Genomic DNA, 21875 nt, shown 5'->3' on the forward strand with positions numbered 1-21875 from the left:
TATTTAATTCTTATTTTAGTTCAGTAGCACTAAAGATATAATGTACACTGCAAAAATATTTTTAGTGTCTTAGCAATATCGTTAAATTTTTTTGTTAAAAATAGAACAATACATGAAAACTTTAAAATTAGTTTTGTTTTTTGCTAGGTTTTAACCACTCGATACGTGATTTTATGGGAGAGGACGCGGGTTCGAGTCCCAGTGTACCCAATTCTTCAGTTTGGGACGGGGGTCAGTGGCGAGACTCTGTAAGCTTAGCCAGAGTCGACCCAGCTCTAAATGGGTACCTGGAGAAATCTGGGGAAGGTAAACAGGAAGGGTGTGCGAAAGCACAGGGTGGCTGGCCCCCAACCCCCCATTGCACTTCCTGGCTGAAGGGCCAAGAAACGGAGATCAGCACCGCCGGTACGGACTGTAAAGTCTAATGCCGTATCCTTTACCCTTTACCTTTTACCTTTTTATAAATATAGGCAGTATATTAGCGTTGCCTTAGTAAAAAGTGATGTGGCCACAATGTAGCATTTATTTATTTTTTTGGTTTTAGACCAGAGCACTAGTTATCGAAGGAGTTATTGTAGAAACATCGAAAAGGGCTCATTCGATTTGAAATTGAAGGGTTAGTCCCCTTTTTATAGTCAAAAGTGGTTGAAGGGCAACTAACTCCCCTCCCATGCCTACTATTTCCCCAAACACATTCAACCAAAATTCTGAGATAGCCATTTTGTTCAACTGTGTTGGAAGTTTTGGAAATTATGTCTTTGAGGATGATAACCCTCTCATAGCCCTTAGGGCAAGGGTTGTAAGTTATGCCAGAGGGCATTTATGATTTATATAGAAATGGTGATCGTGTGAACTTCAAACGGTGCTCATTGGATTGGTTATCAGAAGTTCTAGTACACTTTTTAAGATTCAGAGTGATCGGAGGGCGGGTACCCCCCACCTCGTTTTTCCCGAAATTAATCTGATATGAATTTTAAGATGGCTATTTGCTGTCGTAAAAACTTCTATAAAGGCTTGTTCGATTGAAAATTGAAGGAGGCTAGTGCCTCTTTTGATAATCGAAATAGACTAGAAGGCAACTAACCCCCTGGCCCATTCCCACGCTCACCATTCCCAAACACATTAAATCAAAACTTTAAGATCGCCATTTTGTTCAGTCTAGTTCAAAGGTTCGTAAATTATGTCTTTGAGGATGACACCCCCCCCTAGCCCTCAGGGCAAGGGTTGAAGGTTATGCCCTGGGGGCATATAAATTTCTTATAGAAAGGGTGGCCCTATAAACTTCATAGGGGGGTCATTGGACTGGTAATCAGAAGTTCTAGTACCATTTTTAAGATTCAAACCAAGAGTTGGATCCCCCCCACAGCTCGTATTTTCCTAAAATGCACCTAATAGAAATGTTGCTGTAGAATATGTTGTTTTAGAAACTCCTGAAAAGGCTTATTCAATTCATTCGATTAGAAATTAAAGGGGCTAGTGCCTCTTCTAGTAGTTGAACGAGACTAAAGGACAACTAACCCCCTCCCACGCCCTCTATTTCTCCAAATACATCCAATAAAAATTTTGAGATAACCATTTTGTCCAGCGTAGTTAAAAGGTTTGGAAGTTATGTCATTGAGCATGACAACCCCCCTTCCCAAAGCCCTAAGGTCAAGAATTATAAGTTATGCCCTAAGGGTATATAAAGTTCTCATAAATTTCGGAGAGGGCTCATTGGATGGATAATCAAAATCTATAGGATCCTTTTCAAGATTCAAAGTGATCGGAGGATGTATATCCCCCCCCCCAACTTGTATTTTCCTAAACTGCATCTGACAGAAATTTTGAGCCAGACTTGTCATAGAAACTTCAAAAAGTCTCACTCGATTGAAAATTGAAAGGACCTTTTTTAATAGTAAAAAAGTGATGGTAGGGCAACAAGCCTCCCCCACGCCCATCAATTCCCAAAACATATCAAATTAAAATTTGGAGATAGTCATTTTATTCAGCGTAGCTGAAAGGTTTGAGAATTATGTCTTTGAGGATGACACCCCTCCTCCACAGCCCTTAGCGCAAGGGGTTTAACCTATGCCCCGAGGGCATCTAAGAATTTATGGAAAGGGTAGTCGTATAAACTCCAAGAAGGGGCTCATCGCTTTGGAAATTAGATATTCCTGTTCCCTTTTTAATGGTGACAGTGATTGGGGCACCCACTCCCCCCACGTCTTATTTTGCAAATATACATCTGATAAAAGTTTTGAGATACTCATTTGTTCAAAAACAATCCGAATATCATAAAATAAGGCGTTTGAGGTGGACAGAATCCCCTAGAGTATATGGTATGGGTTGTAAGTTATGCCCAAGTATCATATAAGGTTTTTACGGAAGGGGGTCGTGTGAACCTTCTTGTGAAAAAGGCTTCTTTGATTTAAAATGTAAACTCCTAGTTCCTTTTAAAGAGTCAAACATGAAAGAAAGCAAAAAGCCCCCCCCCCTGACATCCTCTTTTCCCAAAACGTATTTCAGTTGAAATTTTGAGATAGCCACTTTGCTACCAATAGTCCAAAAATCATATAACACCGTCTTTAGGGTAGACACAATCTTTCAGAGCCAATTGACAATTGTTGTAAGTTATGTTTGGGGCATATAAGGTTTTTATTGAAAAGGTAGTCGTAAAAACTTTAGATTGGATGGAGCTCATCTGATCAGACGTTAAATTTTAGTTCCCTTTTTAACGAGTCAAAAGTGAATATAGGATAATCAGCCCCCTCCCCCAAGGCTATCATTCTCCAAAACATATCTGATGGAAGTTTTAAGAGAGCTTTCTTGTTCTGCCTTTTTGATAGGTCCAGTGATTGTGTCTTTGGGGATGTCAACCTCTCTGCAGTTTTCAGGACAAGGATCTGTAAGTTAGGCAATTCGTTCATTGTTTACACCTAGTATATGTTATTGAGAAAGGAATGCATTTTTGAACTTTACTTACAAATAGGACGAAGGGTATTCAGGTAAGACTTTCAAAAATGATAAGATCAATATTGATCTAAATTAAAACACCTTATGTGAATACGGATTGTCAAAAGGGTGCAACACAGGAATAACTGACTATATTAAATGGGAAAATTCAGGAAATAATAAGGGAGATGATCAAAAAGACAATAATTGCATGCTTCCACTAATACTACAACTACCGGCACTACTACTACCACAATTCTCTATTTACAGTATTAAGGGAAAATTTAAACTAAATCAAAAGACTCTATGTGCATGCACATTTTCAAAATAGCACCCCTCAAGAATTGATTTGGTATTAAATTGGATATTTCTGGGAGTACTTAAAGGGGAAGATCATCTCACCAAAAGACAATATATTGCTAATACTACTGCTACTGCTACGTTTTCTACTACTTGTACTACTTCTATTGCAACTACTTGTAGGCGATTGTAAGAACATTGGGAGGAAAATCTAAAGAAGTATATGAGCATAAAGGTTATCAAAAGGACACATCAGCAATGACCTAGCGATGGCTGATTGCATGAAGTTGAAACTTCTGGGACTGAATGAAAGGGATGTTCTACTGACCAAAAGGCAATATGTTAATACTGTTTCTGCTAGAAGTACTGCCGCTATTCAATAATATTACAAGAAATATCAATACAACTACTTTGACTACTAATATAACTATGCCTAAGGGAATGAAGGTAAAATTTCCAGGAAATTTTGAGGGGAGAAGATGGACTGAATTAGAACACACCCTCTGTATTCAGGTTGTCAAAAGGGAGTAACAGCAATATTTTAGGAACAGATTGGTATGTGAAGTTAAAACTAACATTGTTTGCCGTGAGGGATGTTGAACTAACCAAAAGAAAACATCTGCATCCTAGTGCTACCATTTCTACTCATACTACTGCTAATGTTAATATTATTCTTTTATTATTACTACTACCACTAAAGCTTAGGCTACTAAAATTAATTTTGCTGCTACTACTACTACTACTTCTGTTAAAACTAAAGATTAAGGTAAAAGATTTGGGATATATAGAAGCTATATGGAGCTAATTAAAAACTCATTATGCCTACACAGGTTATCAAGCGGATGCATCAGAAATACTTCTGAAACAGTTGATGGTATGTATCAAGCTGAAACTTACAGCGTTTGTTGAAGGGGATGTTGAAGAAACCAAAGGTGTTATATGCATACTGCTGCTACAGCTATTGCTACTGCGCAAGCTATGGGTATTAAGGCGAATATTTTAAAGACTGTTAGTGCGGATGTTGAGATAAGCCAGAACAAACTAATTGCATGTGTACTTTCAAAAAGGTAGCAAAGCAATATCTGAAGAGCAACCTATTTTACTAATTCAGACCATTGAGGGTAAGTTTTGTAGGACTTTGAACTATCCAGAAGGCACTATATGTATACTTTTAATGCTACCAGAACAGTTACTGTAACTATTGACACTAAGGGTATTAAGATGAAACTCACAGGGAACGTTTAGGAGTTTCCTTTAAACAAAAAACTATGTGTATGCAGGTTTTCAAAGAGGCATATAAGCAATATCATAGGCAGCATCACTCTATAATAGCTGGAAACATCCATTCAAACTTTTAAAGGAGCTAATTCGATTCAAAATTGAAAGCTCTGGCACCCTTATTAAGAGTAAAAAGAGATTGGAGGGTGAGAAGTGCTTCTCTGCTTTGAGTGGGTGAACCGCTAGGAAGAACTACACTCTGGAGTGTTTGATACTCCAGGGAGAGTTTTAAAACTTCCTCATGTGCAGCCCTTTCTATTACACTGGGCTTCACAAAGCACTTCAGTAGCGAGATAAATGCATTTCTGGTGCTATTCAGAATACTATGAATATGAACAGTCAAAATTTTAAGACAACCGTTCGGCTAAGCATAGTAGAACGGTCCAGCAACTATGTCTTTAGAGATAACAGGCATGTCAATTTCCCGTGATTATGCAATTGTCCCATTATGCTTTAAAACTAAATGTTGCTTTAAAATAAATCAAAAGGCATTGTGTTTATTGTTGCCAATGAGAAACCTTAGTAATATATCGAGAACGACTGGGGCTATTACGTTGAAACTTTTGGGGTTACTACTGTTACTGCTTCTGCTCTTACGATTTAAATAAATCAAGAGAGTGTGTGTGTGTATCCCGGTTGTCAAAGAGCATAGATAGAATCTTTTGGGAATGATTATAAGTTTTATTTTTCATCCTCAGAAGAGATAAAATTAAATAAAAAAATACTGTTTGTGTCAGGGTTAAAATTTTTGAAAAAGTTTCTTCAACATACAAATAGCAACCCATACTTTGAATTCTTACAGAAAAAAACTGAAAAGATATAAAATACTATTTTCTCCATGAAATATGTCACAATAAAAAACGAACAGACACTACTTTAAAAAGTTTTTTCCACAAAACAAGTTTTTAAAAAAAAGTAGAGATCCATAAGCCAAGAATGACCAGAAATTCGGTCAAATAATCTTACAAGCGTAAAACTACCACGAATCATTATCAATGAATAAATGACACTCAAAATAAACATAAATTTTAATAAATAGCTTACTCAAACTCAAAACAACCAAAAATTATGGCTGATAACCCTTATGCCTTCTCAAGACCAAACACAATTTGCGCTTTACTAAAAAAAAATGACCGTGGATTGTCAGTTCAATTGATATATACTGATACTTTTCCTTGAGGTTTTAATAGTTTTTCTTTATGAAAGTGACAAGAAAAGTGACAACATTTAAAACATATTTTGTTTTCAAACTGTATTTTCTGCTCATTCTTGGCTTAATATAGTACTTTTCTTTACTTAAAAACTTGTTTTGTGGAATTCTTTTAGAAATTGATTATAAGACGATCATTAGAACAACAAACCATTGCATATAATTGACTTATTTAGCTGCTGGATTTTTTTTTTAGGTTGGTGGTCGTAATCGCCCAAACTAATACTGTTTGCAAAACACATTGGGATGCACAACACATGTCTGAGCCATCTGTCTGTCCAAGCCTCACTAGTTGAGCAATGTTTTTTTTTTTTTTTTTTTCATGTATTTATCATAATGATAGACAAAATCGTTTGTAAGGATGATAATAGAATCTTTCTTTTCTTTTTACGGTCTTTTCCCTTGCCATCTCTTCCTAAATTCAAATCTCTTTGTCGTTTGTAGTGACAATAAACATGATTTAAGGGTTCCGGAGAAATTAAAATAGATTTTCTCATTTACACACAAAAATCGACACAAATTCTTCTCCAAGAATGTGTGGAACTCTTGAAGTCATTCAAGATTCTCTTGTTTTACTTATCCATTACATTGGCTTATAAAAAGATAGACATGTCAAGGCTTAAGTATGCCAAAACGCTTGCTTTGCGAGAATGAAAACATTTCAGAGAGACCAATTTATTGTCAAGAAGCAAAAAAAAGGACATTTTGGAATTTTCATTATTTTAAACAATTTGCTTTATTTTACGCTTCAATAGATTCACCGTCTATGACATCGACCCAATCCGTGCTGTAATCTCTAAACAATTAGTTATCTGAAAATGTTTTTCCCAAATAAACATTCCAAGGCCACCCATAGGCCTGCATATGCAACGCCAGCAAGGCATATTCAAGGGTGACATGGCCTTTTTTAAATATTTCCAAATTTTATAAATGATACAAACCGTAATTTTTTCTTCACATTTGTGGTTTGAAAGTACCATTTTGCTGGAAATTGAAAACTCCTTTTGCAGACCGAATATGTTCCATTTCATCCATTTTAGGATACCCCTCTCTAAGTGTGATGGAAAAAAGCTGAAACTGAACAAACGAGCTAATAAGATCTGCCATTAAGCATGGCATTACAGTAAGGAATGGATATTATTAAAAGAAAATTCATCTTTTGCGATTATTGTATTGGAGTTTGATTTAGTTATGGAATGGCTAGCAATACATAAGCCCCTCTTTCTTATAAAAAAAAGAACAAGAAAACAAAATGTATAGCAAGTAGACTACAACTACCCTCACATTCACTTTTTTATATTTAGTCTGATCACCCTCGTCATAAAGAGCATTATCAAAGTTATTTCTAACTGAATAGGTGCTTCGGATTTATCTAAAATTTCTTAGTGCCTCATCTCTTTGTGGCACTGCTTAGTATGAACTGTTCTGAAAATTTTGCGTTTTTTTTCTTTTATTGAAATTTGCGTGTTCGATATATTTTTCACAACGCTGAAAAATTAGATAAACGCAAGTAAATGAATTTAGAATGGAAAATAATATAAAAGCGTTGTTATTTCTATTTTCTAACAAGGAAAAAAAATCTAGTCATAATACAAGCATTTGCGGTCTTGGGCCAGAAAAGATACAGAATATATATAATAGGCAAAAGCTTCGAATTTAGATCAAACCCTCCTTGGGAAAAATTATAGGAATTCTACTTTGAGAAACGGTGCGTGTAAGAAGCCTTTGTGAGAGTTGCAATTTCAAACTTACCCTGATTAAATAGGGAAATGAAATTGCTTTCTGATCCGGTTAAAAAGAGGACTAATTGAATTCTATCTGTAATAATAAAACGAGGATACTTTATTGATGCTAAGAGCCTTTGGAAAGAAGTTCCTCGTCTGGTACCATATTCAAGTACTTTTGTGGCAAGATTCTTATATAAAAATATTTGAAGAGCACCTAATAAGATCTGTATTTATACCCTGTTTTTTGGACTAAACACGTCTGCTTTGACTTTTGTACTAGGAACTCATACAAAATCTTGTAAAATATTTAATATATTTCTAAGACAATAAAGTAGCTTTTACTGGAAGAAAAATTCACTTTGTGATGTGGACTTTGTCCCCAGAGCCATGTAGTCAGATAACAAAAAATAAATTTCAACACACGAGAAGTCTCCGAATGAATCGTACTATTGTAAGGATACATTTGATATCTGCTTTGATATGCGGCTGAAATAACGAGTTTTGACACAAAAATGTCAATATAATGTATGAAGTTTGAAGTCATAAACATCAAAACCCACAGAATGGTTCAACAACTATTTGGATAATTTACCTTTAATTACAATAACGAAAAAAGACATAATTCATAATGAGTTTTTTTTCTTAGTTATATCTTCTCACATTAGGGTCAAAGGTTGTTGAAAAAAACTTGAATTGTTAATCTGGTTTACAATATAGTAGGTTTGAAGGTAATAGCCAACATAATATCCCGTGCAAAAGAAAAATATTTCTCCTACCCTAAGGTAGGAGACCTTACCAAGGGAGATCTCCCATGTTGTTTTTCGGGACTGCTTAAACTAGTAGGGGAAGTAAATTTATAAATCGTTCGTAACCGGGAGGATGTGATGATTCCAGCTAGTCCCTCGGTTCGTTCAGACTTCGGCCTGGCTGTGACTGTGGGACGTGCTTGGAACGTGGTTCCCGCTGAGATCCGGCAGTCACGAACACTTGGCTCCTTTAAGAGACAGATGAAAAGTTTCTTATTAAAGGCTTCTTATTAAATGTTTCTTATGGTTTATTTATTATTTTTTTCCTTTTTTTGGGTTGTTGTATCCTCGATGGCGCGAAAATTTTAATTTTTATTTTATTATCGGGTGATGTGAGGGTTGCTGTTTCGTGGGGACTACCGGTGAGTTGATTTCTTTTCCTTACATATTTATATTTAGATGTTGTTTAATATGTTTATGACAAGTTTTTATGATTCTTTATTTATTGTATGCCGTTTCCCAAATAACGGGCCATTGAGCCCTTTGGGATATTGTTTTTGTTATTTTATGAAAATAAATAGAACTTGAACTTGAACTTCCTATGATTTTAGCAAATTCTCCAACCTTGTTTGATAAATTGATAAAAAGTGAATGTTAACTTAAAAAAATAAGTAGCAGAGTGTATTGTCCGACATATACCAACTAAGGGAAGTCATTTTGCTCACAATTTTATACCCGGTAATCCAGTATTTTTGGAAGATTTAGTTACTGTTGCTCATTGGAGCACGAGAAAGCAGACATGGAGCGTAGATTTAAAATACTCAATAATTAATTCTTATTTCTGGATTTGTGATGGTAGTACATTTTATATTTTCTTTTTTTAGCTTAGTGTTATCTAGTCAGGCAAACACATAAGTCGTGAATACGAGCTTCAAGCATCTCTTCCTCCTTAACAACGATGAACCGTCTGAATAAATTCCTGCACACGAGCCTACTCCTAAGAGAGGTGCTTTCCCATTCGTAGAATCGAACATTTAAAACGTGACAATCAGTGATTAATAATGATCAAAATGTTGTCCTAAAAAAATTTTGTTTGTACACCCTGCATTTCATTCTATCTAGGGAAGGTAATTGTAATATTTGCTGAAGAATCAAAAACAAAAGTCGTACTACGTATACAAAACAAAAGTTGAAAACGCCCAAACTTACAAAGAAACCCACGCTGATACAAAGAAAACCCAGTCCCTAAGGACTTAATTTTCCTTATTTTGTACCATCTTAATTGCACAAGAAAATTATATAAAAAATAGAAATGCCTGCATGGCTTTCCTCCGCACATTAACAGAAGCTATAAGTAGTCTTTTCTAAAATGGAAATAAGACACTTACAAGCAATTCTCACAGTAACACGTTTATTTTCCAGAATTTATAATCACAAAATAGATGAAACTCTGTAACAACTAAACCCTGGATCTGGTACCATCAACCAAAACTAAGTACCCAGCCAAAATACTTTGAAAAAAAAATTAAGACATTAACAATGGATTATATGGAATGAAGAGCATAATTATATTCGATTGTGCCCAGGCAAAAACCTAAAGCACCGTAAATTTAAGCAACCTTTTTCCATGAAGCAATCTTCAGAAATCAACAGTATCACTAACATCCTTAGTGAAACACAGACGACCAAATGCACATTGACGCCGGTTTCTGGTGTCCTCACCATCCATCATTTCAGGTTAGGTATAACCTAACCTGACACCGGTTTCTGATGTCCTCACCATCCATCGTTTCAGAATGTGATGAGGCGAAGCCTACTAGGTCCTAGCCTAATACATTCGTACTTAAGTCAAACATCAAAATAAAGATCTAAACAGGACTTGCAAGTGTGCAATAGCTGGACAGTTCAACACCTAATTAAAAAACAGCAACTTGCAAGTTTATAAGAGGTGGATGAAAATAAGGATGATGACTCACCATCATTTTGGAAGTTAAAAATATTCTAATTTCAAAGTACGAGCATTCTGGATAATCTATAAACAGCATATAATGAAACCCCAACACAAAACAACCAGAAATCCTTGTCAATGCTTCTGAAAAACATTTAAATCAAGCTTACAGTTATGTCAACGATCAATATCCAACTCAGAGAAGCTACAACACTGCTGAACATGAATATTACATACTTACTTGCAAAGATCACCTTCCAGTCAATATTTTAAGCTTTTGATATGTTAATTCAATATTTAAGCTTTTCGAGTAATTATTTTGTGACCCCTTCCCCCTACCGACCAAGTTCAATTTAAAGATCTTAATATTCGAAAGAATCATGATAAGATAGACTAAAGCACTAACCTAACGAATAAATGCCAATTGATAATGGGACTGTGATTACGCTGATATTGAGCTAAATACAAATTAAGCCATTACTTTTAAATCCGTAGAATATGAAGCTCACAGCCCTGTCACAATAAACACTCGTGTAAAATCCAGAGCCAGATAGAGCATTTGAAGATGGTTAGGAACTGGGTCTAGGTCTGCCTAAACATCAGAGGGAAATTTGGCGTTTATAAAATATCATTGTCCATTGGCCTTAAAATGTCACAATTTAGGCAAATGACCTTTCAAAGGCCGAAATCCAAATAGAATGCGAATCCAAAGAGGCTTTTCTAGCAAATAATCAATAGGAATGATAACACAAATGTCATGACACAAATGATAATACATGAAAATAGCAGAGAAAATTGGCATTTTGCAGTTTTGCCTGAGAACAACATCCTTCAGGAATGAGAATTAATTTTAATTGAAGATCACAGACTCATTAATCCCTTCCACATACAATTTTTATACTAGATCTAGCTGGTCGTCATTTGGCCGATTGTTTGATGAAAATCTTACCGAGTGAGGACACTCCTTTACCATCACTATCGAACGAGAAATTGTTCGTGATATTGAAGAAAAACTTTGCTATGTTACTTTGGACACTAAGCAAGAGACAGTAGCTGCCTCCTGCTTAGAGCCTCTTGAAAAGAGCTATGAGTTGTCTGATAGTCAAATTATCACTACTGGTAATCAGAGATTTAGATGCCCAAAAGCTTTATTCCAGCCATCCTTCCTCGGTATGGAACCTACTAGCATTCATAAAACTACCTACAAAAATATTGTTAAACGCAATGTAAACATCAGAAAGAACCTCTACGCCAACACCATTTTGTCTGATGGTACTATTATGTACCCTGGTATTGCTGACAGAATTCAGGAGGAAATAACTAGCCTTGCACCATCCACTATGAACATCAGAATTATTGCCACACCTGAGCGTAAATACTCTGTATAGATCCTAGCTTCCCTCTGAAAATTCCAATAGATGTGGATTTCTGAACAGCAATACGACGAATCTGGACCCTCAATTGTTTAAAGAAAATGCTTTTAACCAGATTATGCCCAAGAGTGACATTGCCAATAAATGTGATTTTTGTTAAAGAAATTGAGTTGAGCAGCACCCTTTCTTTTTTTCTTCTAGAATTCCATGTTTGTATGGGAATTTAAAAAAAAGTCGAACAAACACTTTAAGCGCAACCATTCAACGACAGCTAATAGAGGAAGTATTTTGAAAAAAAATTGACTCAAAACTTTTTCTCACTTTTGATTTGCTTAGGATATCTGAATATTTAATTATTTAGATGCGTAAATTACCTACCAAAATTAATTGATTGATATAGATAGTTACTTTCATAAAATTAATATGCGTTAATAATTAACTATTATATCAATTTAAATTACTTGATTGATATACTTAAATAACATATTCAATATGATTTAATTAATTCATATACTTAAATTAGTTATGAAACTTAGGTATTATACTATAAATTTGTTATAGACTTGAAGAAATTAATTAATATACTTAATAATTAACACGAATATACTTAAATTAATATACATATTTAAATTACTTAATAAATTGATACACTTCAAGAACACTTCCTCTCGAACACACGCTTAATGCATAATATGATTGGTTAATACAAAACATGACTGCAGTACACGCGCGAAATTGAAGTACGTTATTTATCACAGAATAACAGGGAAGGCATCTCTTTTGTTCTTCATAATTTAATTTTTGAGAAAATTAAATTTTATGTCTACCAAAAATCCGGTAGGAGAAAACGTTTTTTCCTTGGTAATATTTATTTTCACAATAGTTTTAAATTTGGAAATCCTTGCGATTTCTTCGCAATTGTTAGAACTCTTTCGAAATGTCAGTTATCTTAACATTAATAAGAAGTAAAAAAAAAACATCTGAATATACGCAGATAAATCCTTTTAATGCACTTCATTCAGAATATTTGGTGAAAAATTAGTTCAAGCTCAAAAATTTTGGCTATTAAATAGCATTTTATTCTAACATTTTTTTATATTAATTACCTTAATAAAATTACCTTAACAAACTGACTTCTTAAAAAGCAAATTACTCAACCGGCCCCCTCTTATTTTCCTTTCCAGCTATGTCTGACATAGAGTCGTAAAATTGTTTTTATTTTAGGTTTTGTTCAGAATAACCACTGAGTGGGATTTCCCTCCTTAAAATAACATTCAAGGCGCTTATAAGAAATGAGACAATTTCGAAGAAAAAAAGGCTAAGTTTCCATCCAATCTATGAGAACAAAGAAGGATGAATCAAACTGACAGAAAAAGTAATTAAAACAATCCTATTTCCAACTTGTCTTTCATAATAGATTGCCAGAGTGACATAAAAGCAAAGCATTTTTAGGCTCAGATACTTACAACAGAAAGGACTGTATGGCAAAGAGCATTAACTGGAAGTCCTCAGAACCATTAGAAAAAAATAACTGACAAGAATTGACTTTACAAACTTGTTCTGGGTGGTACTATAAGGCAGTAAACAATTCATAGGAGGCTCGATGTTTTTCTTTCAAACTAACATCACTTCCCCCCCCCCTAGCCCATTTAAAATTGATAACGTTGAATCAGCTCATACTCATGTTTTAAAAACACTGAAGTGTTTATGGATATTTCCAAAAATGTACTCTATCTCATAAAATGACAGACTGTGAAATGATTAACCTAATTAATGTTTTGCCCCTCCTAAATCGCCCTCATATCACCAACATAAACTACAAATTTTTTTCAAAAAAATAGAAGGAAAAGGATGCTGTTTTTGCTTTTATTTGCTTGGGATATTTAATTATTTAGATAATGATGGTACAGTAGTTTTTTTCTCTCTCGTGAATAGTTTTAAGCTTTCCACCTAAACATTTCATAGGACACAGTGATCAAGGAAACGTGAGCAGAAGGGAGGTACATATTCATTGCTTCGTCACACCATCAAAGATTTTCCCTATTTTGTCCATTTCAAATGCAAATCACGTCTAACAACTGCTTCCCGAAAACACTTCGATACATATATTAATTATTAATAATAATAATATTTCGTGACATCTATGTCTTACATGCCTGACAAGAGTTTGATGCTTAGAGGCTTACAAAGCAGTTCATCAAACCACTTAAAATGATCCCCAATTAAAATTCTCTAATTTAAGACACAAAGAAACATGATCATACTTTTCTTTCTCTCAAAATATAACTCATAGAAGAAGACTATATTTTCCATCTCCATGAACTAGAGGTTTGAGTCCTCCATGAACTAGGGTTTGAGTCCTAGAGACACTGGCTATTTGGTTTGGATCGTGGGTCAATGGTGTGACTCTGTAAGCTCAACCTGAGTCGACACAGCTCTAAACGAGTACCTAGAGAGATCTGGAGGAAAACCACGAGAAGCGTCAAATAATTTCCCCCAGTCACGCATTGCATTCCCTGCCAATATCGTCAAAATTCTTTCGGCTCATCTCCCTCAAGAACAGTTCCTCTAATATTCCCCTTTCTTTCGGTAAAGATGCCATACAAGTATGTTATACCTCTCATTTTGAGGGACAAAGGCAGTTTTGAAAAGTTTGTTGTTTTCATTCGGCTATTAAAGAAAAAAAAATGGGTACTACAGGATCCAGTCTCAACGATCAGATTAAAACAAAATTGCCACAGAGAAAAACCTTGGTTGGATACTTGATAATTCAGATGTTGATTTTGCCTTTTACACAGACACTGCCGAAAAGTCAGTCTTCCGTATGTTTTATCTACCGTATGTGTCATATGTTTCAGGGTTGAGGTGAACCCGGTCAAAAAAAAAAAAAAAAAAAAAAAAAAAAAAAAAAAAAAAAAAAAAAAAAAAAAAGATTTTAAAAACGAGCTCCTAAAGTAAAACCTATTACTATTGGATATACCTATTTGGAAATAATAAATAAAGCTTTGTCCTGAATTTAAAAGTGACATTGCTTGAGCTATGAAAACAATTATTATTTATTAAATCCCTTTTATTTATTTATCATTTCAAAATTTTATGTTGATTGCCGATTTGAGACTTATATATATATATATATATATATATATATATATATATATATATATATATATATATATATATATATATATATATATATATATATATATATATATATATATATATATATATATATATATATATAATATATATATAGATAAGTTGAAAAAGGGGGAGGGAGAGAGAGGCTACCCAGCGAACGACTTGAGAAAAAGTCAAAGTTAGGTTTGAGAAAATACATAATCTCGCCCACAACAAAATTAAAATCAAGCGCTGAAATGACTAATGAAGATTTTGAAATTTTCTCGTCAAAATACTGAATAGCCAGCTATTTGCCAATTGTAAATTGGTAGTGTTTCTTTTTATTATAAGCTTAGCATCAAATCTAGAAAGCATTTGGACTTGGTAAGGTAATATATTGCATACAAAATAAACAAAAGACGGCTTTCAGCAGTAAAATTAGATGGACATTAAAAAAAAAGAAAGAAAGAAAACAAAAATAGCAACAAGCCCAAACAGAAATCACTGCAATAATGTCAATATTTAGATGAGGTAAGTAAGAATAAGAACAAAAGCGAGGAACAATTTTCATCACTTATATGTTATAATGCACAAAACAGGTAACGCTCATACGCAACGTATTAAGTAACATTGTTAGGTTTAATCACACACGAACATATCTTATATATTATTGATAATAATTTGGATCTTCCATTTTTCCTTTTAAAATGAAAAGGGCAAATAAATCCTAGAATAACTCAACATTTATAATTGCTTGGACATGAATGAGGAAATAATGACCAGCAAACCTAAATAAGAAAATATATTTTTATGAGGTTTTCAACCAGAGAAGTCAACAGATAAGAGGGCATTCAGGCCAGTACAAGCCTCCCCCCCCTCTGCCCTCAAACTCAGAGGATTTCTTATATTTACCCAGACGACCACAGTTTACAAAATATAGAATCTTTTCACGTTCCACATTACTGTTGGAATCTAGAGTTTATGGATTCTTTTTTTTTCTTTCAAGCATGAACAATAGAAGAAATAGTAGTCTAATTTTGAATTAGAACAGATAATAGACGCCCGGATATGAATAATACAGAAGAAGAGTCTGACAGTCCATACCAAGTCCCCCCTACTACTCATGTAAAAGTGCCGGGATTCTTTTATTTTTATATATTTATTGGAAAATTCCCCAACTTTGTGCTGTTTTTATTCTTAAAATATCCCTAATAAAAATTTCTGTGCCCATTTCCCCTCCTTCAGTATACCTCTAAAAGCTGTATCTGCAGTGATGAAGTATAATTTATAAAATGTGTCGGATGGTTCAAAACAACATGTCTTAAATCCTGAAATTTTATTTCAGTCGTCACAGTCAATTTACCAGTGCCTTTAATTTATTGTTCCATCTAAAACTAAAGAGTACAAGCCATATCTACATAAGTTTTCAAGATAGCATTTTTCATTTTGAATCAGATCAATCTTTTAATCTATGAAATTTCTGGTTATCAATGAATTTTTAATTATTAAACTAATTAGAGCCTGAAATTTAAAATTAAATCTAAATTAGATTTAAAGTTTTGGTTAGGTTAAATAGAAATTAGATTTTGGTTTTCCTGGGAATTGCTTTTGTCAGGTCAGTTGCAAGATTAAATCAGTTGGCCCCATATCAAGATAAATCTCAATCAATCACTAGCATCACTCAATCGACCTAAATATTAACATCAAAATCAAAAGAGTAGATGTGTGTTACAAATAGCATTAATTCTGAAATAATCCCATATTTAGATGTAAAAGAAAAAATAAAACCACTTTTCCGGCAAAAAATTTACAATGAAAAATTTATAACTTTTTGCTAAAACACAATAAATAATAACAGACATATATTACTTTTGAACCTATTATGTTAGTTTTAAAATCTTCACGACCCGAGAAGGGCATATATCTCCTGAAAGCTTTCTATTTCATATTTTTTTTTTTTTAACGGAATTCCGTTCTTGTTTTTTAACGGGACCTTTCTACAAAAGAGGAAAAAAACAACTGAAAAAAAGATATTGTAATCTAAAGGAGCTTCCACTGACATTACAAAATATAGATAAGATGCATTAGCAATGGCAATGCAGAAAAACCTACAGCCAAATACGAAATAAAAGGTTAAATCATATGACTGTAAAATAGCCTGTTTCTTGCACTTATTATGAAAAAAAAAAAAAAAAAGGGGATATACTAGTGAACCCGTCACAAGTCCTTTGAGGCTAGCTGACAAAAAAAAAAAAAAAAAAAAAAAAAAGAAAAAAAAAATCGATTGGCTTTGAAAGCGCGTATTTAATTATTTTTAATTTCATTGAATGAATAATTATCAACTCACCTCTTTTTATCTATTCGTTCTGGTTGAACTTCGTAGTAGTTATGATGGCAGGGGTGTTTTAGAAGTTCTAAAAACATTTTTAGTTTTAAAAGTCGTATTTTAATGCATGTTTCGTTTGTGTTGTGCTGAGGAAGGCAGGACATCGGGCCGAAATATTCTTTTGAATTTCGCATTCCACTGTCTTATAGAGAAAAAATCCTTTATTGTTCTACTTGTATTTCGTTGTTTAAAACATATCAGGCTTAAAAAGCAAAATTTAACAAATACAAAAACATAGATTTAAAGAGAAGAGGAGGTTCTCCTCCAAATAGAGAGAAGAGGAGCAGGTTCAGAAACGAATATTGTGCGCAATCTTCGTTATTTTTCTTCTGAGAAGCAGTCATGGCACTGGCCTTAGCAGAGATCAATGGGCTTTCGAAACGTATATACTTTCCTTAAAAGTTCCTTATGGATCCTTATTCATATAGGGATGAACTTAAAATTCCTTAAAACTACTTTACGATTCCGGAATGGTGATTTACCAGCAAAATAATTGACCTCTTGCATTAAAATTTTTGTGGCATTTTTGCTCAGTGATTAAAAGATCTTTCTATAATATGGTTTACCAGTAATCGTTGGTTACGGCTAACATGGAAAACAAACGCTAAATTATTTAAATTCTCGGACCAAAGCTCCGTGTTGGAGATAAATCGATTTACAGCTGATAATAAAAAATTAAATTTATGGAACGTAGATTTAGAAAGAATTTTTCGAAAAATAGAACAAAGTTTAAAAGGTTTGCGAATGACATAACGTTTACACGCATTATTTTAAGAAATCCGTTTTCCAAGGCTAAGTGATTGCCAGTTCTATGTCATGAAATTCACATATTTATCCCTAATAATAATATCTATTTATATGCAAGAACATTAAACTTGCCATAAAAATTAAGTCCACCTTAGTTCCCACTGGTCGACAGGAGGTTTGCATACAACTTAAAAAAATATAAAATACAGAGAACTGAGAGAGAAAGGGAGAGAGAGACAAAACATTAACTTACTGGCCATTATTTATATCCCAACAACAAAAACTGATTCAGAAAATCATATATAGCTTTATTAATAAGAAAATATTCAATCAAAACAAAAATATTCAATCAATAATCCATATATATATATATATATATATATATATATATATATATATATATATATATATATATATATATATATATATATATATAAACTGACAAGAAAATGCACGGAAATTGGTCACGATCACTAGCATCCTGAACAAAATATCTAAATTACTATTGCTCAGCGTAACATGGGACTAATATCAAATCAGAATCACAGAGAGCGGACATGGAACTTCATATACCAACCATAGATCATAGTTAACTAAAAAAAAAAGACATAACAGCTGGCTTCTCACAATAGGAAACTTACTAGTAACTACTTAGAACCAGTTTTCCCTGAAAATTACTTATATTGATGAAAACGAGAGCCTTAACAGCAGTAAACGATAGCTTGTTTTTCACTTGAATTAGAACCGAAATAATAAATCCGTTAATTATAACTTGTAGTTTTGAATTGGGCGTCATAGAATCAAATTTATGTTAAGAAAAGAATCTATTCAGCAGCTGCCATTATCTTTTCTTTGAATTATTTTCTATGCTCACTTTAGTTTTTATTTTTTTATTTTATTTTTAGGATCAAGTTTTTTTAAACTGTCATATCTTCTTCAGGCTTTGACAATCTTTGATGTCAACTTTACATTAGACAATCTGTGACCTAAGCTTTTTTGACCGCAACTGTAAGTCTTCTTTGACTCCGAGCAATTCATCATCTCCGGACAACAAAGGATTATCTTCTTCGTCTTCTGATTCTTTATCTGCACGCTGATGTCGTAAACTGTTTCTAGAATCACGTTTGCTTCGCTTTCTTCCTCGATGACCTCGCATTAAAAAGTTATCTGTAACCCAAAACATCAGTACCTAAAATCAAGTTGAGGCATTATTCTTTGCAACACAACCACAGGCCTTTTCCTCATATTTACAGGACATAGTTTGGACAATAAAGTTTAAAAGTAACAAGAAACAGTAAAAAGAAACAATTAAAAAGAAACTCTGTCCATATGAAGAATAAGCACATGGTGAACCATCTCTTTTCTTTTACAGGCAAAATTTATTTTCCAGGATCTATAGAGGGGACAAGTTTTTTCTTTCTTTTTTGTACATCAATCATCCAAAGAGACGTTTTTTAAAAAAAATATACCCCTGTAAAAGCTATCTTTTTTAAATTTATGGGTGGATAAAAGGTCTAGGGGGATCTAATGCTCCACAGTCCACTCTTTTTTAACTGAAAAATTATATCAAAATGAAAACTCTCAGGTACACTCAAAGTAAGTAAACACATTTGAATGAGAAGTTGAATATGCAATAAAAGGGAGGTAAAATCACTCCGTAGATACAGAATCAATACCAAAAGATAGTTAAGATATGGCGGTACAAAATGATTTAGGTTTTATTTATTCAAGGGTCGGATTAATTTATACTCCTTTTCATTTTCATTAAAAAGTTCGAAAAAAGTGATTCTAAAGTTCACAATTATGGCAAATCAAAAAGATTACTTTTTAGTCGAATTCCCCGAGCGAAAGAAAATTCAACCTAACTCAAAACCGCCATTAAAAGGTAATTTAAATTTTGTAATTTCCAACTCATAACATCTCTTTTGTCAAAAATCAAAATTAACTTTCACCAATAAAAGTCTAAACACCAATAAAGCTTAAAGACACGTTTTTTTTTTCCCGCTCCAAACAATATTCCTAATATTTTGCGCCTATACAAAGCAAATCTTACACATCAACCATGAGAAAAACTAAAAAAAATGAATAACACATTGACGAGTATTTAAAGCTGTTTACTGGAGGCAACATAAGCAATTATTTTTCATTTCTAATGCAACGAAAACTTACTCAAATAGAAATAGTAAAACTTATGCTCTGAAACTAAGATGCATGCGTAAGCAAGCATAAAATACAAAAAAATAATACAAATTATATATGATTTTATTATGTTATACGAAAATTATATTATTATAACAAGTAATATACTAATACAAAAAACCTGCCAACTCAGAATGTGTCAACTAGAACTACCTACGACGTTTCATTAAAACTTTTGCAAAACGCCAACAACAGTTATTTCCTTCAGATGAGAGTTGTTTCATTTTTTCCGTGTTTTCTTTCTATGTACTATACTATATTCATCATTTTGGGTTGATATCTTGTATGTTTTATCTGTTTAGTCTAATTCCTTCCTTTTCATTTATCAATTTTTATTCCTTCCTTTTTTCGTTGATAAAGGCTTCCAACGTGAAGTTGAAACCTTTCATATGTTTCGGCGTTTTGATTAGAATTTCACCTATTATTTACATACATTTTTCCCAACAGGGTGGAATTGTACCGTTTTTGGAGCAATTTAAAGGTTTAGACACAATGCGATGCTTTTGGAAATAGATTGGTACAATACGAATTTTCTAGAACCTTTTAGTTTTACTTGCTAGTTTTAGTTGGGCATCAGTTAATGTTTTAATTATTCGAAAATATTTTTCTTGTTCCAGCAATTTTTCAACCTGAGGTTCAGATGGTACAAATTAATCTTTAGAGGTACAATTTTAGTCATAAAACTGGTACAGTCTATGGTACAGTCTATACAGTTTATTTCAAAGCATCGGCATCGCTGCTTATAAATCTAAATTTTATTATTTAACTGACAAGGCTCTTGCTAGATGGGGAAGTGTGTAATGAAGGCGTTTCCTGATCTTGACAGTCGTCAAAACAAAAACCAGGAGAAATTATTGCTTATCAAGAAGTTCCATACTCTGAGAAGGGAAGAAAGTAAATCCCACACAGATAAAGACAGGCTGTCAATGAAGGGTAACAAGAAAATTATTTTTTACTGTAAAGCAACTCTTATTGATTTTAACTTTTATTTCAAGCAGCCCTCTACTTTAATTAAGTAAAATACTTTACTAGTTGTGAGGATCAAATACCTTTTCACAAGGGTTCTTAGAAAAAAAATGTATTAAATAGAATTTATCAAGGACCGTATCAAGTATTTTATGTTGGGAGAAGTACCGAAGTAATTCTGTAGGAGGGAAGGGGTTACCAACTATATTTTTTTTTTCAGGAAGCCGGCAGGGAGTGGCTAAGAAATTTTTTCCGACGTTTTTAGACATATTTACAAACGAGAAAAGCGTTATTAAGAAAAAAACTAGTCTTCTCACCTGCATTTTTATGGCTAATTTACGATTTGGAGAAACATTTTTTTGGGAGAGGGGGGGGGGGTAACTTATATTTTCAAAACTGACTAGAAATATTTGGATTTTGCGTTAAATTCAGAATACGAATTTCAAGTTAAACAAACAGTTTTAAATTTTACCGCAAGAAATTAATCTTAACAAAAACAGACATAAAATAAATATATGAAATTTCTTTCAGCGAAACGAAGAATTTATACTGTGGATATCATAACACTTCAACTTTTAAACTTATAAATCCTTTGAGGTTTCCCCATCTGCACAGCAATACAGGGGTGAACCCAAAACCCGCAATGCTACTTAGTACTAGATGCAGTTTAATTTTGTGCAATTTTTCCTTTCCCAGTGTGCAAATCCGTAGCACAAAAAACCAACAATTTCAAAACTTAAGGTATTCATCCTGTTGCCATATTCTCCGAATCCACACCAGCAACGAGATACAACTTCTGGCTGTTTATCAAACAGTTCATGGTAACGATCTGTAAGCAAGGAGCGACCCGACTCAATAGTAACCAAAACTGTAAAAAAAATTTTTTTTATACCAATAAATAAATCAAAGGAATCCAATTTTTATGATGCTTTTAAATATATAAGTTT

The 21875-nt window shown here is 33.3% G+C and overlaps 1 protein-coding gene and 1 pseudogene across 2 annotated transcripts in view; one reads left to right on the forward strand and one right to left on the reverse strand.

Moving 5' to 3' along the window:
* The first annotated feature begins 11016 nt into the window (after positions 1-11016).
* LOC136033599 (actin, cytoplasmic 3-like) lies at positions 11017-11528 on the forward strand (annotated as a pseudogene).
* Positions 11529-18501: 6973 nt separating this feature from the next.
* Positions 18502-21875, reverse strand: part of LOC136043898 (store-operated calcium entry regulator STIMATE-like) — a 62625-nt gene continuing 59251 nt past the window's right edge. For both annotated transcript variants that reach the window (XM_065728938.1, XM_065728928.1), the window contains exon 5: positions 18502-18952. In XM_065728938.1, the coding sequence (XP_065585010.1) occupies positions 18734-18952 (219 nt within the window). In that variant the 3' untranslated portion in view covers positions 18502-18733. The remainder of the gene's footprint in view (positions 18953-21875) is intronic.

Source organism: Artemia franciscana, chromosome 1 (genome assembly GCF_032884065.1).
Source record: "Artemia franciscana chromosome 1, ASM3288406v1, whole genome shotgun sequence".
In the NCBI taxonomy this organism is placed as follows: domain Eukaryota; kingdom Metazoa; phylum Arthropoda; class Branchiopoda; order Anostraca; family Artemiidae; genus Artemia; species Artemia franciscana.